General features: G+C 56.7%; 1 protein-coding gene across 5 annotated transcripts; it reads left to right on the forward strand.

The window, feature by feature from the left end:
- The first annotated feature begins 6,233 nt into the window (after positions 1-6,233).
- Positions 6,234-26,597, forward strand: CLUH (clustered mitochondria homolog). Of its 5 annotated transcripts, none has more exons than XM_074319924.1 (26): positions 6,234-6,457; positions 13,145-13,347; positions 14,147-14,318; positions 15,288-15,431; positions 15,588-15,712; positions 15,810-15,964; positions 16,043-16,168; positions 16,476-16,623; positions 16,835-16,927; positions 17,739-18,433; positions 19,137-19,360; positions 19,563-19,667; positions 19,801-19,901; positions 20,755-20,907; positions 20,998-21,060; positions 21,164-21,408; positions 21,619-21,703; positions 21,858-22,011; positions 22,092-22,231; positions 23,086-23,166; positions 23,246-23,371; positions 23,454-23,575; positions 23,857-23,950; positions 24,041-24,175; positions 24,257-24,330; positions 25,108-26,597. In XM_074319924.1, exons 1-26 carry the CDS (start codon positions 6,358-6,360, stop codon positions 25,292-25,294), a joined length of 4,050 nt encoding a protein of 1,349 aa, XP_074176025.1. In that variant the 5' UTR covers positions 6,234-6,357; the 3' UTR covers positions 25,295-26,597. The 5 variants fall into 5 exon arrangements, with proteins under 5 accessions (XP_074176025.1, XP_019611066.2, XP_019611064.2 ...); XM_019755507.2 differs by having other exon boundaries at positions 19,566-19,667; XM_019755505.2 differs by lacking the exon at positions 6,234-6,457 and adding an exon at positions 9,975-10,574.

Raw genomic sequence — 26,597 nt, forward strand, 5'->3', positions numbered from 1 at the left:
CCCCACCCCAACGCAGTTCCGGAGGGTGTGGGAGACATGTGGGGAGATAGAGTGGTTTGGGAGTCAGCCAGTGGGCTGGGTGAGACTGGGAGCTAAGACTTGGGAGTCCCCTCAGTAAGTATTCCTCACACAAGGCAGAAGGTGCTCATCTGAGATGTCCCCCATGCTCAGGCTCATCCTGTCCTCTCCATGCCACCCCAATTTAAATGAAAAAATGAGGCCTTACCTCAGAGGCTCCTGGCTAGGCTTGGGAGGGATAGACTGGAAGAGCTCCATGCCTGAAGTTGCCCATTGTCCTGGCCCGGAAAGAATCCTGGTATTCTGGCATCTTTGGCCATGCTGGTCCCCTTCCCAGACACCCACCCCCATATGATCCAGCTGCAAGAAGCCCAGCACCTCAGAGAAGAGCCCTATTCTTATCCTCCACTAATGACAGTTATCCTGGGGCTGCAGTTTGACAGCTCAGCACACCTAGCACCCACAAGAACCCAAGCTTGTACATTTTCAGTGTAGTTCTGTGTTGTGGAAGGTTCTAGCAGAAAAAGCAGCAGCTCTGTATTCTAAGGTTGCAGGGGACATATTAGTTTTGCTCAAATCCTTCTGATAACAGGACCATGGCTTCCTTTTGAGCAACTGCCCTCCCATCTCAGTCCATGTGGTGGGGGGAAGGGATTGACCCCACACACGTGACCCAGGTAAGGTAGGTCACACTGATTGGGTTGTAGTTGAGCACATGACTCAGTCTGAGCCAATGAGAGTTGATCTCAAGACTTTTACTGGAACCATTCAGTCAACACCAAGTTAGGTGACAGGGATCTAGCAGGGAACAAAACGGGATTATTGAGGACAAACTCTTGGGTGGCTAAAGTGGCAGCATATCAGCCTGGAGGTCTGGCAGGCTGTTTGCCACCACAGGGCCTGCCTGAGTATGAAGCTCCACCAAAAAAAAAAGCAGGACCAATTGAAATGGAGACAATTCCTGAGAATTAAGCAGTCTGGATCCAGCTATGCCTGCAGCCCACATATCCTTGCCCTTTTCAGTTATACAGACCAATAAGCCCCCTCCCCCACTTTTGTACTTAAGTAGTCAGCATTAATTAGTGGGTTTTTTCTACTTTTTATTTTAAACAATTTAGACTTAAAAGTTTTGATACAAATGCAGATTTCCTGTGTATCGCTCACCTAGCTTTCCCTGATGTTAACATCTTACTTTATTATAATACAATTATCAAAACTAAGAAGTTAATATTGGTACATGACTATTAACTAAACCACAAACCTGATTTGAATTACATCAGTTTCTCCTCTAGGGTCCTTGTGGGGACAGAGTCCCAGAGAGCAGTTTCCAGGCTCTCAGCCTCACATAGAAAGGTGCTGGCTCAGGTAGTAGATAGCCATCAGCTGTGACTAGTTGGGCGTCAGCTGTAACCAGTGAGCCATTGGCCACTAATATAACTGCCGTGGCTACACTAGCAGCAAATGGGGGCTAGCAAGAAGATGGTGGCTGAGCTAGCAAGAGCAGATTGCAGTTAGCACGGTGGATTGCAGCTAGCAAGTGAGGTTGGTTGGCAGAGAAGTGGACAGCAGGTAGTGGATGTGTGGCTCCCGCTTCCTGTGTCTCCAACCCAGCCGCCAGCGAGAATATAGTGGTATAACTCCCCTATCTATGGCTCCGTGGGTGTTCCTTTTTGGCCTCGCCATATCCTGAGTTCTTATGTCAGGAGCAGGAGCTGAGTCCCCGCATGACACCCTGCATGACAGTCCTCTTTCTGTCCCAGGATCCTATCCAGGATCCCATTGCACTGAGTTATTTTTTCTTAGTTTCCTCTAATCTGTGACACACTTTTAAAAGCCATTTTGAGTTGAGTTTTAGTGCCTTGATAACTTCAACAGTCCTATGATGTCCAAGAACAACTCATCAGTGAGGGAAAAACAAATGGATGCCAACCAATAAAATATATTGAATAAAATATTCGCAGAGTTCTGGGGAGGGAGTGACCACTTCCAGCTGCCAGGACTAACAGGAAATTTAATAGACACAGTGGTATTTGAGTTTGACTTCGGAGACCTGGGATCATTTCCACATCTGTCCCCAGTTGACTTGCTCAAGGTCACATAGCGGAAAAAGTCAGGGATGGAGCTAGACTTGAAGTCACATATTTTGATTCCTATCCAGTGTGTCCAGGTGGAACCAGTAGGCAGGCCCAGTCAGTCCCATCTCAGTTCCTGGCTCCAGCCTCTGGGGATCAGGTTTGAACACAGGATGGGCTGGAAAGCCCAGGAAGTATGGCCCAGGCCTCTGCTTGTCCCTGGCCTTTGATCTCCTGGGGCAGCTCTGAGAGGGAAGGCCCAACCCTGGATAAACATCTGCCCAGGATTCAGGGTCTCGTGTACAATTTGAGAAAAAGGAGAAAAGAGGGCAGGGAGAGAAGGATCTTAGGGTCCCCCCCCCCAACCCCTGAGGGTGCTCTGCTGAGCCCAGCCAGAATCACAGTGTGGGGTGAAATGTACAATATCGTCATCAGATTACTCAGAGATGACCCATGCAAACCCCTCATTTTACAGATCGGAGGACTGAGGCCCAGGGCGGACTATCGTCCCTTCCCTCCCGGCGGTTCTGCCCACACAGGTTTGGGATTGAGGAAGGTGGAGCATTTCCTCTCTTACAGGTCCCCAAAGTCAGGTCAGTGAGGTAGGGGGGAACCCTCCTGCTATCCTTGGGAATTCTGAAAAGGAGGGGGCAAATGGGAATGCCCAGCTGAGTGGGTACATCCATCATAACAATAATTAGGGAGGTGGGAGGTTTCAAGCAGGCTAATTATGTAGGCTAGGTCTCAGCCTTGATACACCTCCCTCTGTATTTACTTAGCATCTTTACCCAGGGGCCCTAAAGATGGGGAAACTGAGGTGCTCAGGAGTGCTACCCAGACCGCCCTGCGGATGGGGACTGTGTGACAAGAGCCTGCTAGGAAAAGGGGTAGGGGTCCAAAGGGGTAGGGGTCCAAGGAAGTCAAGTTATAGCTTCTAAGGCTGCTGGGACCACTTAGTCACCAGCACCCAGGCTGACCAGTAGGCACTCACAGCCCCTGACCTTGAGAAGGACAGGGGAGGAAGGCCAAGGAAATAGTACAGGCTTTTCCAGGGCTCAGGCTGGTGGGTCTCAGCCAGGCATTGTGGACATGATCTGAAGCTTCTGATACAAAGGTCAAAGCACAGTGTACACAAAGAGGATATCTGCAAGGAAAGCCGAGATATTATAAATAACGATGGGGCTCAAAGGTGAAGGCTGATCTGCTAGAAACGCTCCTGCTTAGCATCTTGTGGAGGCCTCGAAAGGACTGCTTGGCACTCCCTACACCCGGGTCAGCCATTCAACTAACAACATTAAACACCTATAATGCATCAGGCTCTGAGAAGATGCTGGGGATACCCAGATAAATAAGGTATGGCCCTTGTCTTCCAGAAGTCCCCCAGTCTAGCAGCTAGACTCCTCACCTGAGAACCAGACATCCCAGTTTGGCCAAGACAGTCTCGGTTTATGCCCCTTGTCCCAATGTCATTATTGGTAGTCTCCTTTCACTCTCAAAAGAGTCCTGGTTTGGATGCTAAATTATATGGTCACCTTAACCATAGCACAACGTACAGGCAATGGTGGAAATAATCAGGCCAAGCGGTGGGAGTAGTTGCTGTTAAAACTGTGATGAAACGACATTGATAGAGGCAGCTTGAAAGCAAGAAACAATCTGTTTAATATGTGATCAGAGGTCAGACCACCTCACTATAGAGAAAGTGATCAGAGGATGACACTTCTGTGTCTGTCTCCTCGTCCCCAGGCTTGCTACCCCCCAGTTAAAACTGAGCTATGCTTCTGGTTCTGAGTAATGTTACCAACATGGAGAAGGCTTCCAACTTCAGCTACACTGGACTTGGTACGATTCTCCAAATTCCTTGCGTTTCATGAGTACAAACTAAGAACCCATCAATCAAGAGACTGACTGGTTAAAAGATTTATGGTACAATCACACAATAGAATATTATCCAGCCATAAAATGTAATGAGAGGGGTGGCTGGTTGGCTCAGTCGGTTAAGAGCTCAGTGCTCATAACACCAACGTCGCCGGTTCAATTCCCACATGGTCCAGTGAGCTGCGCCCTCTACAACCAGATTGAAAAAAAAAACGACTTGGAGCTGATGGGTCCTGGAAAAAACCACTATTCCCCAATTTAAAAAATATTTTTAAAAATGTAATAAGGAAAGCTCTTTGTGTAGTGATATGTAACAATCTCCAGACTATATTGTTAAATTATAAAATCAGGGTGACGAATAGCAGGTACAGTATGTCACCAGTCGTGTAACTCAAACGGTATATATGTTTATTATATACGCATTTTATATGCAAAGAATATCTCTAGAAGAATATAAAAGAATTGGTGGTCTGGGGAGGGAAACTAGGTAGCTGGAAGCAGGTGAGAGATTTCACTGTATACCCTTTTTGTACTTTACGAAGCTTGAACCATGTGAATCTATTACCTATTCAAAATTCTAAGTAAAATTAAAATTTTTTAAAAAAACTAAATGAGTGAATAAATTCCCAGAGTCACTCTTTCTGTGCCTCCTTATATGATTCCATTGATTTGCTCATTAGAATCCTTTTTACCCTTCAAAGCACAGTTCAGAGCAGCCTCTTCCAAGAAGCCCTCCCTGACTGCCTCCTCCACACACTCAGAATAGCCTTCCTTAGAGGCCTTTATGCTGCAGCCTTGTACATGAAGTTGCTGTGTGCATCTCACTTCATCTACCAGATTGAAACTTTTCCTGGCAAGGACTGGATCCTGTTCATCTCTGATCTTTCTGTAGCACCGAGCTCTTACAAGTGATACCACCATCTCCTTCCAACAGCTAAGTGAGGCTAGATATATATGGGTGTTTTTATTGACAGAGGAAGCACCTGAGATTCAGTGGGGTGAAACTCAAGAGACTTGCTTAAGGTTACAAAAAGAGACAGGTGGAAGTTGTGGTGCAGATTTCCAATCCAGTCTAGTGTTAGGTTCATGCACTACCCTGGCTTCCTACCTTTTATGTACACCAAGCAGTCAGGTCTTGCTTTTATTTCCAGCCAATAGTCCTAACTGATCTTACTCTAGTCTAGGTCAGTCCCCCTTATCCCCCACACAGCAGCCAGAGCATTTCTCACTTCCCTTCCTCCTGCTTAAATGCTCAAAGTTTATCACTGGCTCCCATTCCCACCACCTATACTCCAGGACAAAGTCCACTTTCCTTTGCAATTTTTATGAGGCCCTAGGGCCCGCCCCAGCCCAGCTCTGCAGCTTCAGCTTCCCAATTCCCATTAGATCCTGGAAAATGTTAGGAATATGCCTTAAGTGCTTCCCAATGGCTTCCTGGGTCTGTGCATGGAAGACCCTCCTCACTCTCCATTCCCATCAATTCACTGGTAAAATGTCACCTGGGCAGCATTCTCTGACCTCTCTTCTTAGTCCCTACCAAGTCCTACCACCTGAAAATCTGAATTACTGTTAAGCTTCCAGGCTGTGGATTCAGCCTGACCCAACTCTACTTCTTGTTCTCTGTACGACCTTAGTCTCAGCTTCCTCCTCTGTATAATGGAGACAGTGTACCAGTCTGGAAATGAGGACTCACTTATCTGGTGGGGGTGTCGAGGCCGCTGGCAAGGAGGAGCCCGTTGTGGCTCAGGACAAAGTCTGTGGTGGGTTTATTTTTGACACTTCATCCCCATTTGCCATTCTCCACTCCCGCCTCTAGTGACCATCCTCCACCCACTCCTCAAAAAGCCAGGCACCCCAGTCCCACACCTTGGCGGCAAAGGGCAAGCTTAGGGAGGAGGGAGCTGAGGGTCACGCTAACATCGCAGATTAGAGACCGCGTGGTCATTTGGCAGATTTGCAATTGGAAACAAGAGGACACTGGGGGAGGAGGCGGTTGGCATTGCAGTCTTAGAAAAGTCTCCACTCAAGGTCAAGGTGCCCGCCCGACGGACAGCGAACCACAAGTACGCCTCCCGCAGCCCCGCCCCTCTAGGGGGCCCGAAGCTTCTCTCTCCCAGGAATCAACGTACGTTCCCTTTAAGACGTTCAAAAACGTCACAGCTTTGGTGGCCGGCCAACGAGGCGTGGCGCGTTTTGTCCCTTACGAGCCGCCGTGGGCCGGGCCGGGCGCAGGGGCGGGGCAGGGGAGCGATGGTGGGGTCAAAGGTTACAGCGCGCACCACGTGGGCCGGTGACTCCGTCCTTCCCGCAGCGGCCGCGGCTAGCAGGGCACTTGGGTTAGTGGCGTGGCGGGCGGTGCGGACAGCTGAGCCGGACGCCGGCTCCCGCCGTCATGGTCATCAAAACGGACGAACTGCCGGCGGCCGCCCCGACCGACAGCGCCCGGGAACCCAACTCGCAGGCTGGTGGCAAGGGACGGCCGGGCGCGGCCGGTGAGCAGGGCCGGGGCCAGTGGGGAGCCGGGCGGGGAGGCCAGACTGGGCCGAGCGGGCGGCTTGGTTCGAGGTTCCACGGAGACCGCCGCCCTCCCTCCGCGCCGGGCGGGGTTGCATCTCTCCGGGCCCTCCACCGGGCCGCCCCCGCCCTGAAGGTCACCTTCACTGTCGCCCCCGGCTACGACCGGGGCTTCGCACGTGGGGTCCCGAGGAGGGCAACGGCGGCTGGCACACGCGCGCCAGATCGCGGAGACACGTGCGCGCACACGCGGTTTCGGGGTGCGCCGCCGCCGCAGACAGAATCGGCGGCCCCACCCCCCCTGCTCCCGGGCACTGGCTCTCGGGGCTGGGGTCACTGACACTTGCTCTTCAGGCACCGGTCCACGTCAGGATCTCAAAAGCGTTCCTTGTGCACGGGCTGCAGCCCTGCGAGTAAGGCTCCACTTGGGACTTCCCAGGCTTGTTCTTTGGGAAGAGCGCGAGTTCAGCTGTGGGTACTGTGAAGGGGTTTCTCTGGTTCATTCGGAGGCAAGCCTTTAACCCCAGGTCTTCAGGCTCGGCTCTCTGCCGGGTTCCAGTTAGCCTGGTCGGCAGACCTAGGGGTCTGCCTGTGTGTGGGGCCAGAGCCAAACTCCTTGGCAGGAGGAGGTGTTTGTGCCAGAACTTGATCATTAACCCGCCTTATTGCGAAAAGTGGGTCAGCCCAGAGTTGCTGTTTTTAAGGCAAAGGTCGTCAGTGTGGAGTGGAGCTCCTGGCTCTCCCCCATGGGGGCTGTGTGGCTGTGGCTTTGGGAATGGCTGCAGCATTCTCTGGTGGGGACTGCTTCTCTCCGTTTCTCCTGGGCCTTCTTTGTTCCCTTCATCACACCTCAGAATCTGGCCTTGAGGCCGAAGCTCCTTCCTAGCCCATCAGGTGTCATGTCTGAGTCTTCCCAGAGCCCCAGGGCTGGACTGGGCCCTCTCTGCCCTGTGTGGGGGTGGGAGGGCAGAATGCCCCTTGTCTCCCACTTGCCCCCAACTCTCCTCAACAAGGACTTGTTAGTGTCATTCTACTTCCCACCCAGCTTTGGTGAGTCAGGATGGGGCAAGTGTTAGGTCGGCTCTCTGACCCTGTCACCTGTCACAGCGGGTTTACCTTGTGGTAGGGGATAGGTACGGTGACAGCTTTGCTGATTGCCTAGACAAGGCCAAGGTTTGGGCAAAACAACAGATCCTGATGACCCCAACCTTCCAGGCTTTGCCCTATGTGGCTCTGAATCAGTGAGGGCATGCTAGATAAGAGGAGGTAGATTAAGGGGCTGGCTGGTTTCCTCTCTAGCAAAGAGACCTGACGAGATGAAGCGACTTGCCCAAGGTCACACAGCGATGTAGCTGTCGAGAGCATTTGGATTTCTAGCTCAAGGCAGGCATGCCAAGGCTGCCCCGACTGTCCCAAGAGGAAGCTGCGACAGGCATGTTGGTTGGGATGGTGCTGAGAACACGAGGGCTAACGAGGGGAGAGTCTGTTGGAGGACGTCTCTGAAGGCCTGAGTGAAGCCCTGCCCAGCTGTTCATTTTGGGGAAACGGGGCTCATACTAGCAGGTGGAACATTGGCTCCTTCCTCTCTGGGAAGCTAGTACAGGTAGGTAGGACTTGAATTACAGCCCGCCTGTATCTAGTCAAAGTAGGAGGGGGCATTAATGGAGACTCCCAGTAGTCTCTTACCCAGCTCTGGAAGACTCCCTAATCCCACGGAAGAGGTGCTCCTGTTTTGTGGAGGGAGCAAGGGTCAGTTACCTTCTTGGGCATAAGCTGCTTTTAGGGGTTAAGAGAACAGGCAGGTTTTTCAAGTTCACAGTGGTGTGTCGAGTTCCTTCTGCCTAGGGGAGGGCTCCTTAGAGTTGGCACCCAGTGCTGAGAAGGGGTGGCAGACTGGGGAGGAGCTTGGGGGCATAGGGGAGCTCCCTGACAGGATTCCAAAGCTCTTCTCTTGGGTAGGTGGAGTAGAGTAGCTTGAGGAGTACTGACTGTCCCCAGACCCTGCAGACCTGCTTCTGGCCTGGGGGACAGGAGGAAGGCAAACAGGTGCCCGCATCCTGGAGTCTTCCCTAGGCTGCTTGTCTACCCTCACCCCTTTCCCTTGAAGCCCTGAGTTCCTGGGATGGGGCCATGTGTCTTTTGGGGCCTTACTTCCTGCTGGAGCCTCACCTGCTGAGGCCTTGGCTGGGGCGGGGCCTGGCTCTGGCACCGTCTACTGAGTAAGGCCATGCCAGGCTGGGGAAGGCACACAGAGGCCACCCAGGATGGCCTAAGTTTCTAACTCCTCCTTTCTGCTGCCCGTGGGGTCCCTGTGCTTCCAGGCCAGGGCAGGGCCACGCGTTGTCTCTTCATGCTGATTTGACCAATGAAGACTAGGGGTGTATATCCAGTGCTATTTGGAAAACCCCTTCCCATTCTGCAGAGGACCACTTCCCTTTCCCTAAAGCCCAAATGCTCAGGGATGCCCCCTGGGATAAGAGAGGTGGGGGTGCCAGTGCAAGGTGTAGAGGCTAGGGGAGGGAGTCCTATGGCTGGAGATCGATTTGCCTCCTGGGCTGAGGCCTGAGGCCTGGAGGAGGAGGGGGGTCTTGTGTACCTGGGGGCGCCACAGCCTGGGGGAGTGGCACTCAGAGCAGGGGCTTAGGCATCTGATGGACCTAGTTTCTTCTTGACCTGGCTTGGCTGCCTGTTCCCTCTGTGACTTTGGGCAGCTTGCTTACTAGCTTTCTGGAGTCTCTGTTTCCTCAGGTGAGATGGGCTAGTCGAAGTGATTGAGGGACCCGCTGTGGATGGGCCCAGAGTGAGCACTGGCTTTCTGGTGGCCGGAAGGAAGGTGGCTGTCACCGCTCTGCAGGTCGTTGCCTGCCCGACACCCTTCTTCAGAGGGTTAGGGTGTATTTGGGGAGGAGGATAGGATAGGAGGGACTCTGCCAGGACCTGGCCCTTAGTAACATCTGGTATGTGCAGTCGGAACCTTTGGTGGGGGTTTGGGGGAGGCGGAGAACCTGGCCTGTGCAGGGCCATCAGGGCTGCCTGGGAAGAGACAGGATTGGATTGGAAGGGAGGGGGTCTGGAGTGAACCTGGCTCCCGCCCCCACCCTGGTTAGTATGGATGCCGGAGCAGTCTTGGCTGGGCCCTGGCAACAAGTCAGAGTGCCCTGGGAAGGCGCCCTGGCGAGGCTGGGCATGTTCCTTCTCCACAGCCGAACAGCCTTCGGCCTCTTGCTGCCAGCTCTGTTTCCCCCCCCGGGGGAGAGAGTTGGTTTTCTCCTGGCAGAGCAGGGGCTGCTGGGAAGGGAAGGCAGAGCCTGCCAGCTTCTTGGTGGAGTTGGAGGCCTGGGGCACGGGTGCAGTTGTCCTCTGGTGGCCCATCCCCCCTCCCACCAGAACCAGTGACTCTCTGGAAAGGGAGAGCTGCCAGGTCACCTGCAGGGGGCAGCATGAGCCAGAGGCCCCAGCCAGCACCTTGACCCAGGAGGCAGGCAGGGTGCTTAGCGTCTGGGACTGGTGGACAGGGCAGCCACCTCATGGCCTGGGTCTGGGTCTGCACCAGTTGTTGCCGGCAGATGGCTGAAGCAGTTCTGCCCACCCCCACTGGGGTTGGGGCTGAGGAGAGGACCCCCTTGCTGGACCCTGCCCCTGCCAGCCAGTCCCCGGGGTCCTCGATCCTGAAGGGCCTAGGTACCCCAAACGCTGGGTTTTCCTGCCCCCCTAACAGCTTTATCAGCAGTGACTCCCTTTCTGGGGAGTATAGGAAGGTGGATCTGAGTGCTGATGGCAGCTCCACCTGGGGTCCTGGAGCCACCAGGGCCTCCTGGCCCACAGCTGTCCTTCTGGCCGACCTTGAGCAAGATGCGAGTCAGGGGGAGTGTGCCCTTCGTGGGGCCGCCCCGGCAGGCCTGGCCCCAGTGAAACCCGAAGCCAGCCAGAACTCCAGCCCTGGGCCGACCAGCTGCATGGGGGCAAGGGTAGTGGCAGAGGCCGGAATGGGGGACACAGGCAGTGCCGGGCCTGAGCCGGAGAGCTGCCTGCCTTGCTGTGATGGCGGTCGAGAGACTCCAGAGCCAAGGAGAGGGCATCCGCTGACTAGACCAGGTGGGCTGTGGGGGCAGTGGAGCCAGGTGGCCAGCTTCTTGTGGGGAGATCATTTGGTTTTAATCCAGTGTTAGGGAGACCTTCAGGGTCCCCTAAGAGGAAGGAGGAGGGGCAGGGCAGGCTGTCCTGGGGAGTGGAGGCCCATGGGAACCAGCCACATTCCTTTGAAATGTGATAGGGGATTGGGTACCCCCTGGGGTGGGAACCTGGTTCCAGGTGCCTTCTGGGCAGGCTCCCTGGACTGCCAAAGGGGGAGTGGGAACTGTGTCCCCCCCTTGCCTTGTCTTGCCTGCCCTTCTTGCCCTCCCCAGCCCGACTCAGGGAGTACAGTCTGCCTGTCTGGGTCAGGTCCCTGACTTTGCACTGTGGGGTCTCAGATCTCAAAGCTGCTGCTCCGTATTGGGTGGGGGCCCCTTCCTGCATCTTCCCTTATCCCAGGGGCTCTGCAGCCACAAAGCTTTCCTCAGAGACCCGATTGGGGGAAGTGCCTCCTCGTATCTGCCCTCCCTCTTTCTGCCTTTAAAAGCAGACCAACCACCGCCCGTCTCCCCGCCCTCCTGTCCCTGTTGGCTTTGTCATAGAGTTGGCCAGGTTCTCCCTCTGGGTCTGGTTGCTTACTTTCTAGGGGCTGTGGGCTCCCTGGAAGGAGAGGTCCTTGTGCGTCCTTGTGGTTCTCGGTAGTTTCCCTTCTGGTTTGGAGAAGGTCGCTGGGCATGGAGATTGGGGGATGATGGTCAGTGAAGGTCCACAGTGGCCAGGATGGAGGGCATGGTGACGTGCTGGCACAAGAATGCAGGGTCCACTCTTGACTCTTGACCTTGGGCAAGGCTCTGAACTTTTCTGGGCCTCGGACGTCCTTATTTGGGGGAAGGAGGAGGGGACTGTATCTGAGCTCCTGGCGGTCCTGTTTATCACTAAGTTGAGGGGACCCAGGAAAAAGGGAGTGGCTTCTCTCCACGTCCCCCTGGTGTGCCCTTCTGTGCTGGGCTTATCTCCTTTCCCAAGGCCCTCGCTCCGTGTTTCTGATGGGTCTGGATAGGGCCCATACAGCTCTGGGGAAATGTACTGCAGCCCCACTCCGAACAGCCGTGTAGGGAAAAGTAGGGAAAGGGTAGGATGGGATGGGGTCCGGAGCAGAGCGGGTGAGCGGACCTGTCTGGAACTCCCAGGCAAGGAAGGGGCTGGTTTGGTTGCCAGGCAGACCTTGGGTCGGAAGGCTCCGTGGGCCAAATGGGTACGAAGCCAGGCCTGGGTTTTGCTGGAGGGTTTCTGTGAGCAGGCCCTCTGCTCCCCAAGGGAGCGAGGGGGCTCTCCTTTGTTCCCCTTAGTGTCTGAGTAGAAATGGAAGGTTTTGTCACCTGCACCCCCTTTCTCCACAGCATGTGTGTTAGGTGCTGTTCACTGTGTTTACAGTAATTAATTCATTAATTCAGTGCCTTTCTGTTGTACACAGGCAAGAGGAGGAAAGCAGAGCTGCTGGTATGCGCAGCCACCCAGAAAGCAGCAGTCCAGTGTTCTGGGAGGTGGTGACCATGGCTCTGGGGACAGTGGGAGGTCGTAATTCTGCCATAGGGTCATTTGGGCAGGCTTTAGAGAAGAGGATTTACTTCACCTAGGCCTTGAAGGATGAAGAGGTGTTTGCCCAAGGAAATGTGACATTGGGGACAGAATAAACAAAAGCACAGGTGGAAAGGAAGATGTATGGCCTGTCATCAGGCTTTCGAGTAGTGTGGTGTGGCTACACCTTGACAGGGAGAGCTGGCAGGAGCTGAGAGGGACTTCAGGCTGGTGCCTGAGAATGTTGGCCTGAGAAACTTGGATCGTGGGAGCAGTGGGGAGTATCAGAAGGTTCTAAGTGGTGCTCTTGAAATAGGGGAAATGGCCTGTACTGGGGCTGTGGCTGTCGAGTCCTGGTCCTGTGACCAGTGGAGATTAGGTTGGGTGACTAGATCGGGGTGGGGTACATTCACAGAGCGGGGGCCGGTTTGTGAATCCCAAGCTGACAAGATGTCTTTGGTGATGCCACATATTGAAAAGCTTGAGCAGGCCTGGACCGCTATGTGAGCTGTGATGCATGAGGGTATTTGATGCCACGGGGGAGGGTGAGATGAGAAGGAGGAGAGGGCACTGACAGTTCAGACTGCTGGGAGAGGATGGAACGAGGAATAAGAGCAACCGTGTCCATCAGGGACGAGGAGGAGGAATAGCAGAGAGGGGACGCTGCTGAGAAGTGGGACACAGTAAGGCCAAAGAAGACCCTTGGGTTTGGCCCTTAGAGTGGCATTGGTGACTCTGAGGAGAGTGGTTTGGGTGGCACGCTCAGATAAAAGCCGGCCTGGTAGACTAAAGAGAATGGGAAAGGAGGGCCCTAGCAGTGGAAGGGTTCTGGCTGTGGCCTGCAGGTGGCAGGACGGAGAGAAGTTTGTGCCCAGGGTGGGGGGACTGGAATGTGGGGTAGGGCTAAGTGTTGGGAGCACAGGCAGGTGCCCACCCCTGCCCGGTGGGTGAGGCGAACGGCCCCACCTGACCAGCCAGACCCCTCTGACTCATTGCTTTCTTGTCACCCGCAGAGCTGCCGTCGGTCATGCTACTGAATGGAGACTGCCCAGAGAGCCTGAAAAAGGAAGAGGGGGCCCCCGAACCGCCCCGGGAAAATGGGCTGGATGAGGCTGAGCCGGGAGAAGAGACCACTGGACAGGAAGTCATTGTCATTCAGGACACGGGCTTTTCTGTGAAGATCCTGGCCCCCGGGATTGAGCCCTTCTCCCTGCAGGTGGGATGGGGACCAAGGCCCAAGCCTCTTTGGGAGGACAAGGGAAAAGCCAGCCCTTGCCTGTACTCATCCTGGTCCCATGTGATAGGCAGGAAACCGAGGCTCCTGTGCCTTGCCCAAGGTCACTCAGCTAGCATGGTGGATGTGTGATTCCAGGTTCAGGTCATGGTCCCATTGCTATGGGACAGCTCCCTGCTGGGACTGCCAGCCCTGTTTGGGGAGAGGTATGGTGGTAGCTGGGTGGTGGTGGCGTCCAGGGCTCCTCAGCCCTCTGCTTTGTGCTCTCAGGGAAGTCACCTCTCTCTGGCTGTGGCTTTACCATTTGCCTGAGAGGAGAATGGTATTGGGTGGTCTCCAAGAGCAGAGCCAACTCAGGGGTCTTGCAGACTGGTAACTCATTGGGGAATGAGGTAGTGCTCTTATGTCTTTTGTACCCACGTGCTTGGGCCCCAGAGCACCCCTTCTGGAGCGGGGAAGCCATTTGCCCTGGGGACCTCAGCATTGGGCAAGGGAGAAGGCAGGATTGTTTTCTTTCCCCCATTCTTACATCTCCTGCTACTCTGCTCAGGGCTTACTCTTGGTCTGCAGAAATAGTTTAGGCCTGAGGGTACTGGGGCCAGACTCTTGTCATGCAGACGTGTGTATACCCTGCACTCACACACACAGGTGTAGATAGGCATAAATATATATATATATACAGGGCCTGCAATTTAGAAGCCAAAAAGTGGGAAACTGGCTACTTTGGGCTGGGGAAAGTGATATGTCCTCACCAGGGTGGTCGGGGCCTTCTCCCTGGCAGGTGTCCCCCCAGGAGATGGTACAGGAGATCCACCAGGTGCTCATGGACCGTGAAGACACGTGTCACCGCACCTGCTTCTCACTGCATCTGGATGGCAACATGCTGGACCACTTCTCAGAGCTGCGCAGCGTGGAGGGGCTACAGGAGGGCTCGGTGCTGCGGGTGGTAGAAGGTCTGTCCGCAAGTTGGGCGGCCCGCCAAGGGAGGGCACATAGAGGCAGGGCCAGATGGCACTCCACTCACACTAGCTGGTCATAGTACGTGGAGGCTCAGAGTGGTATCAAACTGAGGGGGAAGGATTGGAGCACAGGTGTGCTTCTCAGGTTGTCTGTCACCTGTGCACCTTTTAACTTCATGGGTTCAATACGAATCGTGATTTAAAAAATAAAAACAATACCAAGCAAAGGCTTGAAATTGGCCCAATCAAGTCCTGTAGAGATAAAAGTTAGATCTCTTATGGAAACTAGTTTCACAACTCTTGAGGAGGGAAGTCAGGCCCAGTGTGGAGTGATCAGCTGGTATGGTCACGCTGGTGTAGTTGTAAAATAAAGCTTTCGTGAACTTTGGGTCCCCTGGACAGAAGTGGCTTCGCGGTTCCCAGTGTGTTGACTTACAAGGAAATGTGAAAAAAATGTAACCCAACTGAGCCCAAACTTGCTTGATTATAGACCCCTTTCTCCACCACAAGAGCCCCCATTAGCATTTCATGATACATATTAGGGGGCAGTGTGGTAGTTCAGGTCCTGTTAGGTTCTCAGGCCGTCCCTGGACGCAGGCTGCGCTGGGAGAACAGGACAGAGGCCGTGGCGGCCCCGCATCTCTGCTGGCCTGCTCACTTGTGACACTTGTGAACAGAGCAGGGGGCTTTGTGGACAGGCTGAGGCCTGTGTGCTTCCAGAGACATTTCTTGTGCCCTTTGGCAAAAGGTTCTTTGCAAACAAGGATCCCTGCCCACCAGCAGGCAGGTGTGTGTGTTAAAACCAGAACTCGAGCTTATGTGTTCATAATGGAATTTGTCAATGGAAGCCTAAAATTGAAAATCGAGATGAGCCATGGTAGCACCATGGCAGACCTGTCTGTGCTGGGAGGGTTGTTGCAGGGAGCAGAGCCCTGGCAACGCCTGTCACTTCCCTCCTGACAGAGCCATACACGGTACGTGAGGCCCGTATCCACGTGCGCCACGTCCGAGACCTGCTCAAGAGCCTGGACCCGTCCGATGCCTTCAACGGGGTTGACTGCAACTCCTTGTCCTTCCTGAGTGTCTTTACCGATGGCGACCTGGGAGGTGCACGAGGCATTGTGGCTGGGCTTGGGCAGAGGGGCCAGGCCGTCCCGCGTGGAGGGGCTGGGGCTGGAGGCACCCAGACTGGGGCCAGTTTAGACAGGCAGATTGTTGGCCCGTGGGTAGTCCTGTGCTGACCACTAGCCTCGGGTCCCTCAGACAGCGGGAAGCGGAAGAAGGGCTTGGAGATGGACCCTATTGACTGCACGCCGCCTGAGTACATCCTTCCAGGGAGCCGGGAGCGGCCACTGTGTCCCCTGCAGCCCCAGAACCGTGATTGGAAGGTGGGATTCCCAGAGCACAGCTGCGAGCAGGTCTCTGGTTGGGAGGGGACCTCCACCCCAGGAGGCCCGGCCCACTCACGCTTGCCCATTCCTGCAGCCCTTGCAGTGCCTGAAAGTGCTCACCATGAGCGGCTGGAACCCGCCCCCTGGGAACCGTAAGATGCACGGGGACCTCATGTACCTGTTTGTAATCACAGCTGAGGACCGGCAAGTCAGCATTACTGCATCCACGCGGGGCTTTTACCTGAACCAGTGAGTCCTTGTGCAAGCCCGTTCCAGGTCCCTGGGCATCATGTGGGGGGCCCTGTGCAGTGACCACCCTCTCTGCAGGTCCACAGCGTATCACTTCAACCCCAAGCCCGCCAGCCCCCGCTTCCTCAGCCATTCCCTGGTGGAGCTGCTCAACCAGATCAGCCCGACTTTCAAAAAAAACTTTGCCGTGCTGCAGAAGAAAAGGTAGTGCCTTTGCCCTGTCTCTGCCCCTTGCCTCATGTCCCGTGGGGGAATGGGGTGAACTAGCCAGCCTGAACGCTAGCGTTTCTACCCTAAGAAGCTGTGCCCTCCCTTTAGGGAGTCGTCAGCCAGGCACTGAGATAGCAGTTGTAGGAGAGGTGCCCGTTTGCTTCTGTCAGGCTTTCTGGGGGCTGGGGGCAGGCATCTCAGGGTGGGGAGACACAAGCTGTTGGGGACCTCAGAGAAGGGGCCCGGGGCAAGGCTCTGAGTTAGGCAGGCCTCCCCATCTCCCCATCTCTGTCTGCCATAGGGTCCAGCGCCACCCATTTGAGAGGATCGCCACCCCGTTCCAGGTGTACAGCTGGACAGCCCCCCAAGCAGAGCATGCTATGGACTGTGTGCGTGCAGAGGACGCGTACACCTCGAGGCTGGGTTACGAGGAGCACATTCCTGGACAGGTGCCTGTGGCCTGGGCCTGCTGCCTGGGGCTCCTCCTTCCCGCTCCCTCTGAGGGTGCACCTCCCTGGGGGCTCCATCTCCTTGTCGTGTCGTTTTCACATGGGAGCCTGTGGGGCTGTCCACGGGGAGGTGGAGGAAGGGACTGCCCAGAGCACAGCAGGTCGTGGGGCACAGCCTGAGCTGGTGTCTCCCTCCCTTGTCCCCCTGCAGACCCGGGACTGGAACGAGGAGCTGCAGACGACAAGGGAACTGCCCCGCAAGAACCTGCCTGAGCGGCTGCTGCGAGAAAGAGCCATATTCAAGGTGCCCACATCCCCTGGTGCCTGACCACCTGCCCCTGCCGGCTGGTTTTCTTCTCGACAGAAGGGAAGCCGGACGTGCTATCAGGGTACCGCACCCTGCGGGACGTTCAGCTAGCCGCCACCTCCTGGCAGACTGCCCCTACTCCTTTTCCCGGCCTCTGAGACTTGGAGTCCATAGGCAGGGCTGGGACCTGCCTCCAATGTAGGCTGAGTGGCAAGGTCCGTTCCAGGTTCCTGCCCTCCACTGACCACCATCGGGCCCTTGCCTGGGCATACGTGCCCTACTGTGATGTTATGAGTACTTTTGTTGAGCTAAGAGACATGAGGAAAAAATAGTGCTTTCAAAAAAAAGTTAAATTTAAAATCACCCCTAATCTTACTGCTTAGAGATGATAAAAAGGTCTGAATGTTTTGGATACTAACTTTGCCAGGGGCTGTGGGGTGTTTCATAGGCGTTGTCCTGTCCTCTCTTGGACACTTTTTAAAGGCCGATACTGGTATCATCAGTGCTTTATAGATGAGAAAATGGTCCGAGAGGTGGCCTGTCCAAGTTTACCTGGCATTTAATTGGTGGACCCCAAACCTGCACCAGGCCTTCCATTCCTTGTTAATCACTAAGCCCTGCCATCTCTGAGTGTAAGTGATAAGTTTTTTCATAAAAGGGGCTACTAATGCCCTTTTCCAAATGTGAGGAAACGGCCCCCAAGGCGGCCTACTTGCCTCCACCATCCTGGTGAGCGCGGCCAGGCAGGACGGAAACCCGAGGCCGTGCTGGGTGGGCCCCTCTCACCGTCCCAACCTTGGCCCCCCAGGTGCACAGTGATTTCACAGCGGCGGCCACGCGGGGCGCCATGGCGGTCATCGACGGCAACGTGATGGCCATCAACCCCAGCGAGGAGACCAAGATGCAGATGTTCATCTGGAACAACATTTTCTTCAGCCTGGGCTTCGACGTCCGCGACCACTACAAGGACTTTGGCGGGGACGTGGCCGCCTACGTGGCGCCCGCCAACGACTTGAACGGCGTGCGCACGTACAACGCCGTGGACGTGGAGGGGCTGTACACGCTGGGCACGGTGGTGGTGGATTACCGCGGCTACCGCGTCACGGCGCAGTCCATCATCCCCGGCATCCTGGAGCGGGACCAGGAGCAGAGCGTCATCTACGGCTCCATCGACTTCGGCAAGACGGTGGTGTCGCACCCGCGGTACCTGGAGCTGCTGGAGCGCACGAGCCGGCCGCTCAAGATCCTGAGGCACCGGGTGCTCAACGACCGCGACGAGGAGGTGGAGCTCTGCTCCTCCGTGGAGTGCAAGGGCATCATTGGCAACGACGGGCGGCACTACATCCTGGACCTGCTGCGCACCTTCCCCCCGGACCTCAACTTCCTGCCTGTGCCCGGCGAGCGGCTGCCGGAGGAGTGCACCCGGGCCGGCTTCCCCCGCACCCACCGCCACAAGCTCTGCTGCCTGCGCCAGGAGCTGGTGGACGCCTTTGTGGAGCACAGGTGAGGGCCGAGGCCGGCAGCTCCCAGCCAGTGGGGGCTCTGGGCCTCATCCTGACGGGAGAAGCTTTGGACAGTGGCCACAGTCATTACAGACTCGGTCCCAGTCTCACCCACTGTGACGCCACGCTCCCCACAGGGACATCCAAGAGCTTTCTGTTGGTCAAAAACTACCGAGCAGTGAGACCACGGGCTCTCAGCCAAAGCGGTGCTCTTCCCTTAAGGAGCATGTGGAAATACCTGTGAGGGTGTTATTGAAAGTCCCAGTGCCAGGGGCCAGGAGGACGGCCAGGGGGTCGCTGCTGGTGGCATTTCGTGCTGAGGTGGTAGCCACGTCAGGTGTCCTATACCGTGAATAATTCTCCCTCTCCCAATGCCTTTGGGGTTCCTGTCAGTCCCGAGAGCCCTGGCCTGCATGGTGAGTTATTCCCCTCCCTGCACCCCAGCTGTTTTCTTCCTGTCTGGAAAGATCTGTTTTTGCTGTGACCTGCTGCCACCTGGTAGGATAACTGGGTTGGCGCATGCATGTGTGCATTGACACTTGTACACTGGGTGGGATGTGTCCCTGTGCCAGCAGGATGTCCAGCCCAACATTCATCACCCCCAGCAAGCCCAGAGCCCGGGGCCTGGCTCTGGTCCCCACAGCCAGCAGAAAGCTTCTAGGCCAGTGAAGCTGCCACACACCCTTTCCCGTCCCCATCTCTAGGTACCTCCTCTTCATGAAGCTGGCTGCCCTGCAGCTGATGCAGCAGAAAGCCAGCAAGATAGAGAACCCAACCTCACTGGAAAATGGCAGCCTGCCCTCCTCGGAGTCCAAGCCTGAAGACCCTCTGGGATCTGAGGCGGGAAGTGAGGAGGAGGGCAGCAATGCTAGTGGCCTAGCCAGGGTGAAGGAGCTGGCAGAGACCATCGCCTCAGACGACGGGGCAGGTGGGGCTGCTGTGGGTGCCCGGGGCGGGGGTGGCGGGGAGCCCCAGGCCTATCTTAGCTAGTGCTTGCGAGGGGTGGCTCCCAACCCAGCCCCAAGAGAGGCAGGCAGATGTGTTTGCGAGGAGCTGGGGGGAGGCTCGGGGCAGCCAGGCTCTGCCGATGGCAGAGTGGGGCTACCTCCCAGCGGGCCGTGTCTCCACAGCAGACCCGCGGAGCCGGGAGGTGATCCGCAACGCATGCAAGGCAGTCGGCTCCATCAGCAGCACGGCCTTCGATGTCCGCTTCAACCCTGACATCTTCTCACCAGGCAGGTGGTGGGGGAGGGCGGGCAGCGCACTGCGGGGCCACCTTGGGGCCACCCAGCTGCGTGCTGGCATCTGTCTCGCCACCCGCCCCCACCTCCTTTTACCTACCTCAAGCCTCTGCTGTCCCACTCACAGGGGTCCGCTTCCCCGAGTCCTGCCAGGAGGAAGTTCGGGACCAGAAGCAGCTGCTGAAAGATGCTGCTGCCTTCCTGCTCTCCTGCCAGATCCCCGGCTTGGTGAGGGAGGGGCCGCAAGGTGGGGGGCTGTTACAGGCCTTGAAACCTCATCCATCTCCGACTCTGGAGGCTTGTGGGACCTTCACAGGAGTGACTTCTTAGACCTGCTGACCTTCAAGGCAGGCGGGGCAGAGTGCTCGACCCCGTTGTGCAGAGGGGGGCTGCTTAGTGACCCAGAGAGACCAAGGGAGGTATTAGGCGTAGGCTCTGCTCTGCCGTGCCCTCCATGTGGGCTGGTGGCTGGGGGTCTGGTCCTCTAAGCCCCTGCGTGACAGACAGCTGACAGGGCAGGGGGTCATCTGGGAGTAAAGTTGGGGGGTCCTGCCCTTTTCACTCTCATGGGCTTTCTATGTAGTCCCTGTGGATGGTGGGGTGCTTGCTCCCTACTAGGGCAGCCCTGTGGTCAGGTGGCATGCTTATCTCAGATCTTTGAGCCGAGCCTGCTCTGCCAGCTGCCCGGGCCCCCTGCCCGACCCCTCTAATGCTCGGCACAGGTATGGTGAAGCTTTGGCCCCTGAGTGGTCATCTCTGCTCCTGGCCTGGTCAGAGGGGAGCCTGTGCTGCCCGTTGGGCGTTTCTCAGTTCACCTGTGGGACTCCCTTGTCCCTGCTTCCCCATCAGATAGGCTTGGCAGGCACCCCTGTTTTCCTTGGTTTGTGTGGAAGGCTAAGGGACACGTTTTCATGTCCTCGTTGATGCTTTGTCTCCTCCCCTTTTCCAAACTGGTAGCTGGGGTCTTCGTCCCCTGCTTCCTCGTTGGGTGGGTCTCAGGATTCTGTGAGCTCCCCCGGGAAGAGTGGGGCTGGAGAAGGCAGAGGGCCTGGGCTGGGGGCTGACCTGCTATAGCCCACAGGTAAAGGACTGCACAGACCATGTGGTGCTGCCCATGGATGGGGCCACGCTGTCCGAGGTGATGCGCCAGCGTGGCATCAACATGCGCTACCTGGGCAAGGTGCTGGACCTGGTGCTCCGGAGCCCAGCTCGGGACCAGCTGGACCACATCTACGTGAGTGTTGCCCGGTGGGGGTGCTACGAGACGTTGCGGCAGGCTGGAGGCCTGGGCATGACCACGGCTTCCCTCTTTGAACCTTTGTAGAAAATTGGCATTGGAGAACTCATCACCCGCTCTGCCAAGCACATCTTCAAGACGTACTTACAGGTACCACCGCTCCCTCCCCAGGCTGGGTAGTGTGCAGTCTCAGGAAGAACCCTGGGTTGGGGCCCGAGGGCCCTCATGACTTTGGTCCAAATGTCCCTCTCAGGGAGTCGAGCTCTCGGGCCTCTCAGCTGCCATCAGCCACTTCCTGAACTGCTTCCTGAGCTCCTACCCCAACCCTGTGGCCCACCTGCCTGCCGACGAGCTGGTCTCCAAGAAGAGGAATAGAAGGAGGAAAAACCGGCCTCCAGGAGCAGCAGATAACACCGCCTGGGCCGTCATGACCCCCCAGGAGCTCTGGAAGAACATCTGCCAGGAGGCCAAGAACTACTTTGACTTCAGCCTTGAGTGGTATGTGACACGCCAGGGGCCTGGCAGGCAGGGGTCCTCTGACAACCCAAGGGGCCGAACAGGAGAGAAGGGATGGGAGCCGTCAGTCCTGGCTGCAGGGCGAGGGTGGCCGGGATGGTGCCTGGGCTTGGGGCGAGGGGGTGCAGTAGCTGTTGAAAAGGGCAGAGCTGGGCGCTGGGCTCTTAGTCCCGCCTTTCTCTTCTCCCCCAGTGAGACTGTGGACCAGGTCGTAGAGACGTACGGTCTACAGAAGATAACACTGCTGCGGGAGATCTCCTTAAAAACCGGAATCCAGGTGGGCAAAGTGTCCTTCCCGTGCTCCAGTGTCCGCCAGGTCCACTGAGCCAGGGGGGCTCGCTCCTCACGTAGGGGTGGGTTGGGAGGTGCTGGCCATGTGCGCCTGGGGTGGAGGCTGCCTGTGCGTATGTGGGCGTCGGCTGTGTCCCCAGATCCTGCTGAAGGAGTACAGCTTTGACAGCCGCCATAAACCTGCCTTCACCGAGGAGGACGTGCTCAACATCTTCCCCGTGGTCAAGCACGTCAACCCCAAGGCCTCGGACGCCTTTCACTTCTTCCAGAGCGGACAGGCCAAAGTACAGCAGGGTGCGTGGCCAGGTGCGGCCGGGGAGACGGGGGGCCCCCTGGCCTGAGCCTGACCTCGCCACCTTGGGGTTGCCCTGCAGGCTTCCTGAAGGAGGGCTGCGAGCTCATCAATGAGGCCCTGAACCTGTTCAACAATGTGTACGGAGCCATGCACGTGGAGATCTGCGCCTGCTTGCGCCTCCTCGCCCGTCTCCACTACATTATGGGGGACTACGCCGAGGTGGGCCTTGCGCACCGTCTGGGCTGTGTCAGCAGAGGCCTGGGGGCTGGCGAGCGAGGGAGCTGCAGGAAGTGGGCGTCTAGGCCTGTGTGGGTGGAGCCCCTGTCCGAGCGCCTTTGGTGCTGCTCACCAGGTGGCCAGTGGGACAGGGAGGCACTGGCAGAGACCAGGGGACCCCGGGAGCTGCTTGTTCTGCCTGGGCTTCCTCCCCCCATGTCCCCCACTCAATAGCTGTGTCCTTGGGGGAGCTGTGGTGACAAACTGGGAGTGATGGCAGGGCCTCCCTTCACAGGGAAGGACGCCGGGAAGGATAAATTCTGAGACTCACTGTACCTAGTGCTGTGTGAGCACCCTGTGAAGCTCTTAGGAGGAGTGTCCCTGCTCGTTCTTTAAGCAGTGTGTGTGTGCGCGTGCGTGCGTGCGTGCGTGCGTGGGTGGCCTGGTGGCATTCACCTGCCCTGTCAGCCCCCAGGGCTTCAAGAGGCTGTTTCATGGGGCAGGCACGCTTAGGCTCCCCACTCCCCTGCGGTCACAGAGACTTGTCTAGGTGTTTTTTAAAAATTATTAATACTTTATTTTTAGCACAATTTTAGATTTGTATATACGTTTTTACACCGATTTTTATAAGGGGGGAGAAAAGGTTTAAGACAAGCTTTTTAAAAAGATGAAACAGTCCGAGTGTGGGGCGGAGACTTGCATGGTCACAACAGCTGAATTTTGACCCCTTCTTTACTGCCTTGTGCAAAGAGAAAAATAGAAAGTGCAGCCCCAAGGGACAGGCCAAGCTGCTGGAGGGGCTTGAGGGTTCAGAGCCAGGCAGACTCACCCGGGATGACAACCTCCTACCTCTCCAGGCCCTGAGTAACCAGCAGAAGGCTGTGCTGATGAGTGAGCGAGTGATGGGCATCGAGCACCCCAACACCATTCAGGAATATGTGAGTGGCCATCTGGGTCAAGGCTGCACAGGTGGGTGGGGCCCACGGCCACGCTGGCCTGACATCACTGCCCCTGCAGATGCACCTGGCCCTGTACTGCTTCGCCAGCAGCCAGCTGTCCACGGCCCTGAGCCTGCTGTACCGCGCTCGCTACCTCACACTGCTCGTGTTCGGGGAAGACCACCCTGAGATGGCGCTGCTGGACGTGAGTGCTGGGGAGGGGCGGCGGGACGAGCCCCCTTCCCGGGGGAACGGGAGCTGACCAGGGCCCTCCCTACTGCCCCCAGAACAACATCGGGCTGGTGCTGCATGGGGTGATGGAGTATGACCTCTCACTGCGCTTCCTGGAGAATGCGCTGGCGGTCAGCACCAAGTACCATGGGCCCAAGTCCCTCAAGGTGGCCCTCAGGTGAGGCTGTGCTGGGAGAGGGGGCAGGGAGGCCCAGGGCCGTGGGGCCAGGGTCCCAGGAAGCCCTGGGATTGAGGGTGGGCGTGGGACTCAGTGCTCTGTCCTGCTGGCTCCTGAGGAAGTCTCTCTCAACTTCCATCCCTGCTCTGAGTCTGGGCTTGTTGGTTCCCCTTGGGTAGATCGCGGAGCGGGATCTAGCTTAGTCCGCATCCCCGTTAGGCAGGGCCCCCTGCCCAGCCCCTCATGTCCCTCTTTTGCCGCCCATGCCATGCTTGCTGCAGCCACCACCTTGTTGCCCGGGTCTATGAGAGCAAAGCCGAGTTCCGGTCAGCCCTGCAGCACGAGAAGGAAGGCTACACCATCTATAAGACCCAGGTGGGCTGCGGCGGGGACTGGGGGTGCAACTGGGCCGGTGCCTCGGGCAGCCCTGACCCCTTCCTGCCTGTGCGGCTCTCGCCCCTGTAGCTGGGCGAGGACCACGAGAAGACCAAGGAGAGCTCTGAGTACCTCAAGTGCCTGACCCAGCAGGCCGTGGCCCTGCAGCGCACCATGAACGAGATCTACCGCAACGGCTCCAGCGCCAACATCCCACCCCTCAAGGTACATCTGGGATGGAGCTGGGGGCCCCCGCCCCAACCTCCCGGCGCCTGCACGGTGGCTCATCTTCCCTGTCCCCCTCAGTTCACAGCCCCCAGCATGGCCAGTGTCTTGGAACAGCTCAACGTCATCAACGGTATCCTCTTCATTCCACTCAGGTGAGGCTCCTCCACCTGCTCCCCACCCCCACGGGGAAGTTAGTTGGCCTTTAGTTTCTTTGGTTTTTAAAACATATAATCCATTGTCGTAGCTCAGTGTGGGAAAGTACAGCCAGGGGTGAGAAGTTGTTTGTGCATCCTTCCGGAAATACTCTGCATAATTGAGCAAACTTGTCTCTGTAAGCTTTTTTCTCCTTCCTCTTCTTTTAAACAAAGTTGTAGCAAACCATGCTCATAGATCCGTTTTTCTTCGCTTACTGCATCTTGGCTTCATTCTCTTTCTGGCTTCCTGCTGTTCCAGGGTAGGGATGTGCCGTAAAACCGGACCCTGGGGCTCTGGTGCGGCTCTTACAAACAGTGCTGCCACTGTGAGACCCTTGGCCTTGTGTCCGTCCTCGGACGTGGCTTTGGTCAGCCAGAGGCTAGGGTGTTTACAGAGGATCTCCTGTGTGTCACCCAGCCGCCTCACTCCCATTTTCTGTGTGCAATCTGCCGTGGGAGCGACCACAGGAGCAGCGGGTCTGCACTGGGTGTGAAGGCTGAGTGGGAGCCAGGCCCTAACTGAGTGCTCTGTCAAGTGCATGAGCTCTTCCTTTTTCAGCACTAGGGGGCCTTCCTGCTTTGGGGAGGCAAGGGGAGCACTTGTTCCACGAAGGCCTCGCACCAAACAGCACAGAGCCTGATCGTGTCCCGTGTTTAAGTGGAGCAAAGCCAGTAAGGTGGCGGAGGGCCCAGGCCTGCTCTGACACCCACCCTTCACCCCATCCTTCTACTCAGCCAAAAAGACTTGGAGAATCTGAAAGCTGAGGTGGCGCGGCGGCACCAGCTCCAGGAGGCCAGCAAAAGCAGGGATAAGGCTGAGGAGCCCATGGCCACCGAGCCTGAGCCGGCGGCGGCCCCGGAGGATGCGGCCTCCCCGCCGCAGGCTGCCAAGGACCCTCCTTCCCCAAGCTTGCAGGGCTAGAAAGGGAGAGACAGACGGACAGTCAGTCAGCCGCCCCGTTACCCAGTGATCCGGACTTCAGGAGAAGGGGGCACGCCCTGCAGATCGGGAGAGGAAGCAAGGCCCTCTTCTCCCACGTTTCCAACCCCAACCCCACCCCCAGCATCCTCCTGGGACCCTGGCCTGCCTGCACCCCGAGAGATGTTTTTGCACTGGCTCAATGAATATATGATGCAGAAGCCTAATTGAAGACACGTGAATGGAGTGTGTGGGCATCAGTTCCCAGCTGGGGGTGGGTGCCCCTCAGGCTCCCCATCCTCCAGCAGGTGTGTGCGAGTGTGTCCGTGCCCGTGAGCGTCTTGATCCGTCCGTCCTAACTTGTACATAGCCCGAGTCAGATCGGAGTGGGTGACGTGCAGATGCGATTTCTCAGGTCATTTGTATGTTTGACATGGCTGCTGCTTCTGCTGCCACTACCCCTGGGCCCAACTTGGCTTAAAGTCCAGGTTTGAAGCCAAAATGAGGGGAGCTTTTCTGAGTCCTGAAATGGGGAGCCAGAGCTCTGTGGCAGGGCTAGAGGGCTGGGGTGCACTTTAGCTCTGTGGCAAGATGAGAGCTGCAGCGGCTTTATTAATCATGGTTGGGCCTGGCCTGGCTGTGCTTGGGGTGGGGAAAGACGGGGGGCTTGGCAGTGGTGGTTCCTCAGACACCGCTGTGCCCAGCCCCACCTGTCTGCCTCCCCGCCCCCTCCTCCCAAGCTGGGGGTACCTTGGGGGCTACAGTCTGAATGTATCCTTCTCCCCATTTTAACCTGAGCTGCCTAACGCACAGTGGGAATGAGTAGGGCAAAGGCCTAAGGGAACCAGGACTGAATCATGGATCCTGGGGGGAAGTTACCTGATAACAGGAGTAGTTGTCATTATTTGTGGAGCCCAGCTCCCTCCCTGGTTCTTGCCACACAAGCACCTTCAACAGCGAGTAGCTCTGGGGTGGCAAGTGGGGGCCAGCATGGAAGGTGGTGGCCCCACAGGCCCCGGCTGCTCCCTCTCCCACTGCCTGTGCTGCTTCTCTGTACCTGCTGTTGGGGCCCTGATGGCGAGGAAGGTTGCCACCCTTGTGAGCTTGAGGGAGCTGTTCCCTTGCTGGGGTCTCTGCCTGGGGGGAAGCTGCTTATGGGTATGGTCTGTCCAAACACCTTGTTTCAAAGGGAGTGGGCGTGAGCTAGCAAGCAAAGCATCCCCACAGCTGATCAAGAACTTTTTCTTGTTTTTAAACCATCACGTCTTCATTTCACATTGGAATAAAGTGAGTTTTTGAAACCTGC

Source organism: Rhinolophus sinicus, linkage group LG15 (genome assembly GCF_036562045.2).
Source record: "Rhinolophus sinicus isolate RSC01 linkage group LG15, ASM3656204v1, whole genome shotgun sequence".
NCBI classification, from domain to species: Eukaryota; Metazoa; Chordata; class Mammalia; order Chiroptera; family Rhinolophidae; genus Rhinolophus; species Rhinolophus sinicus.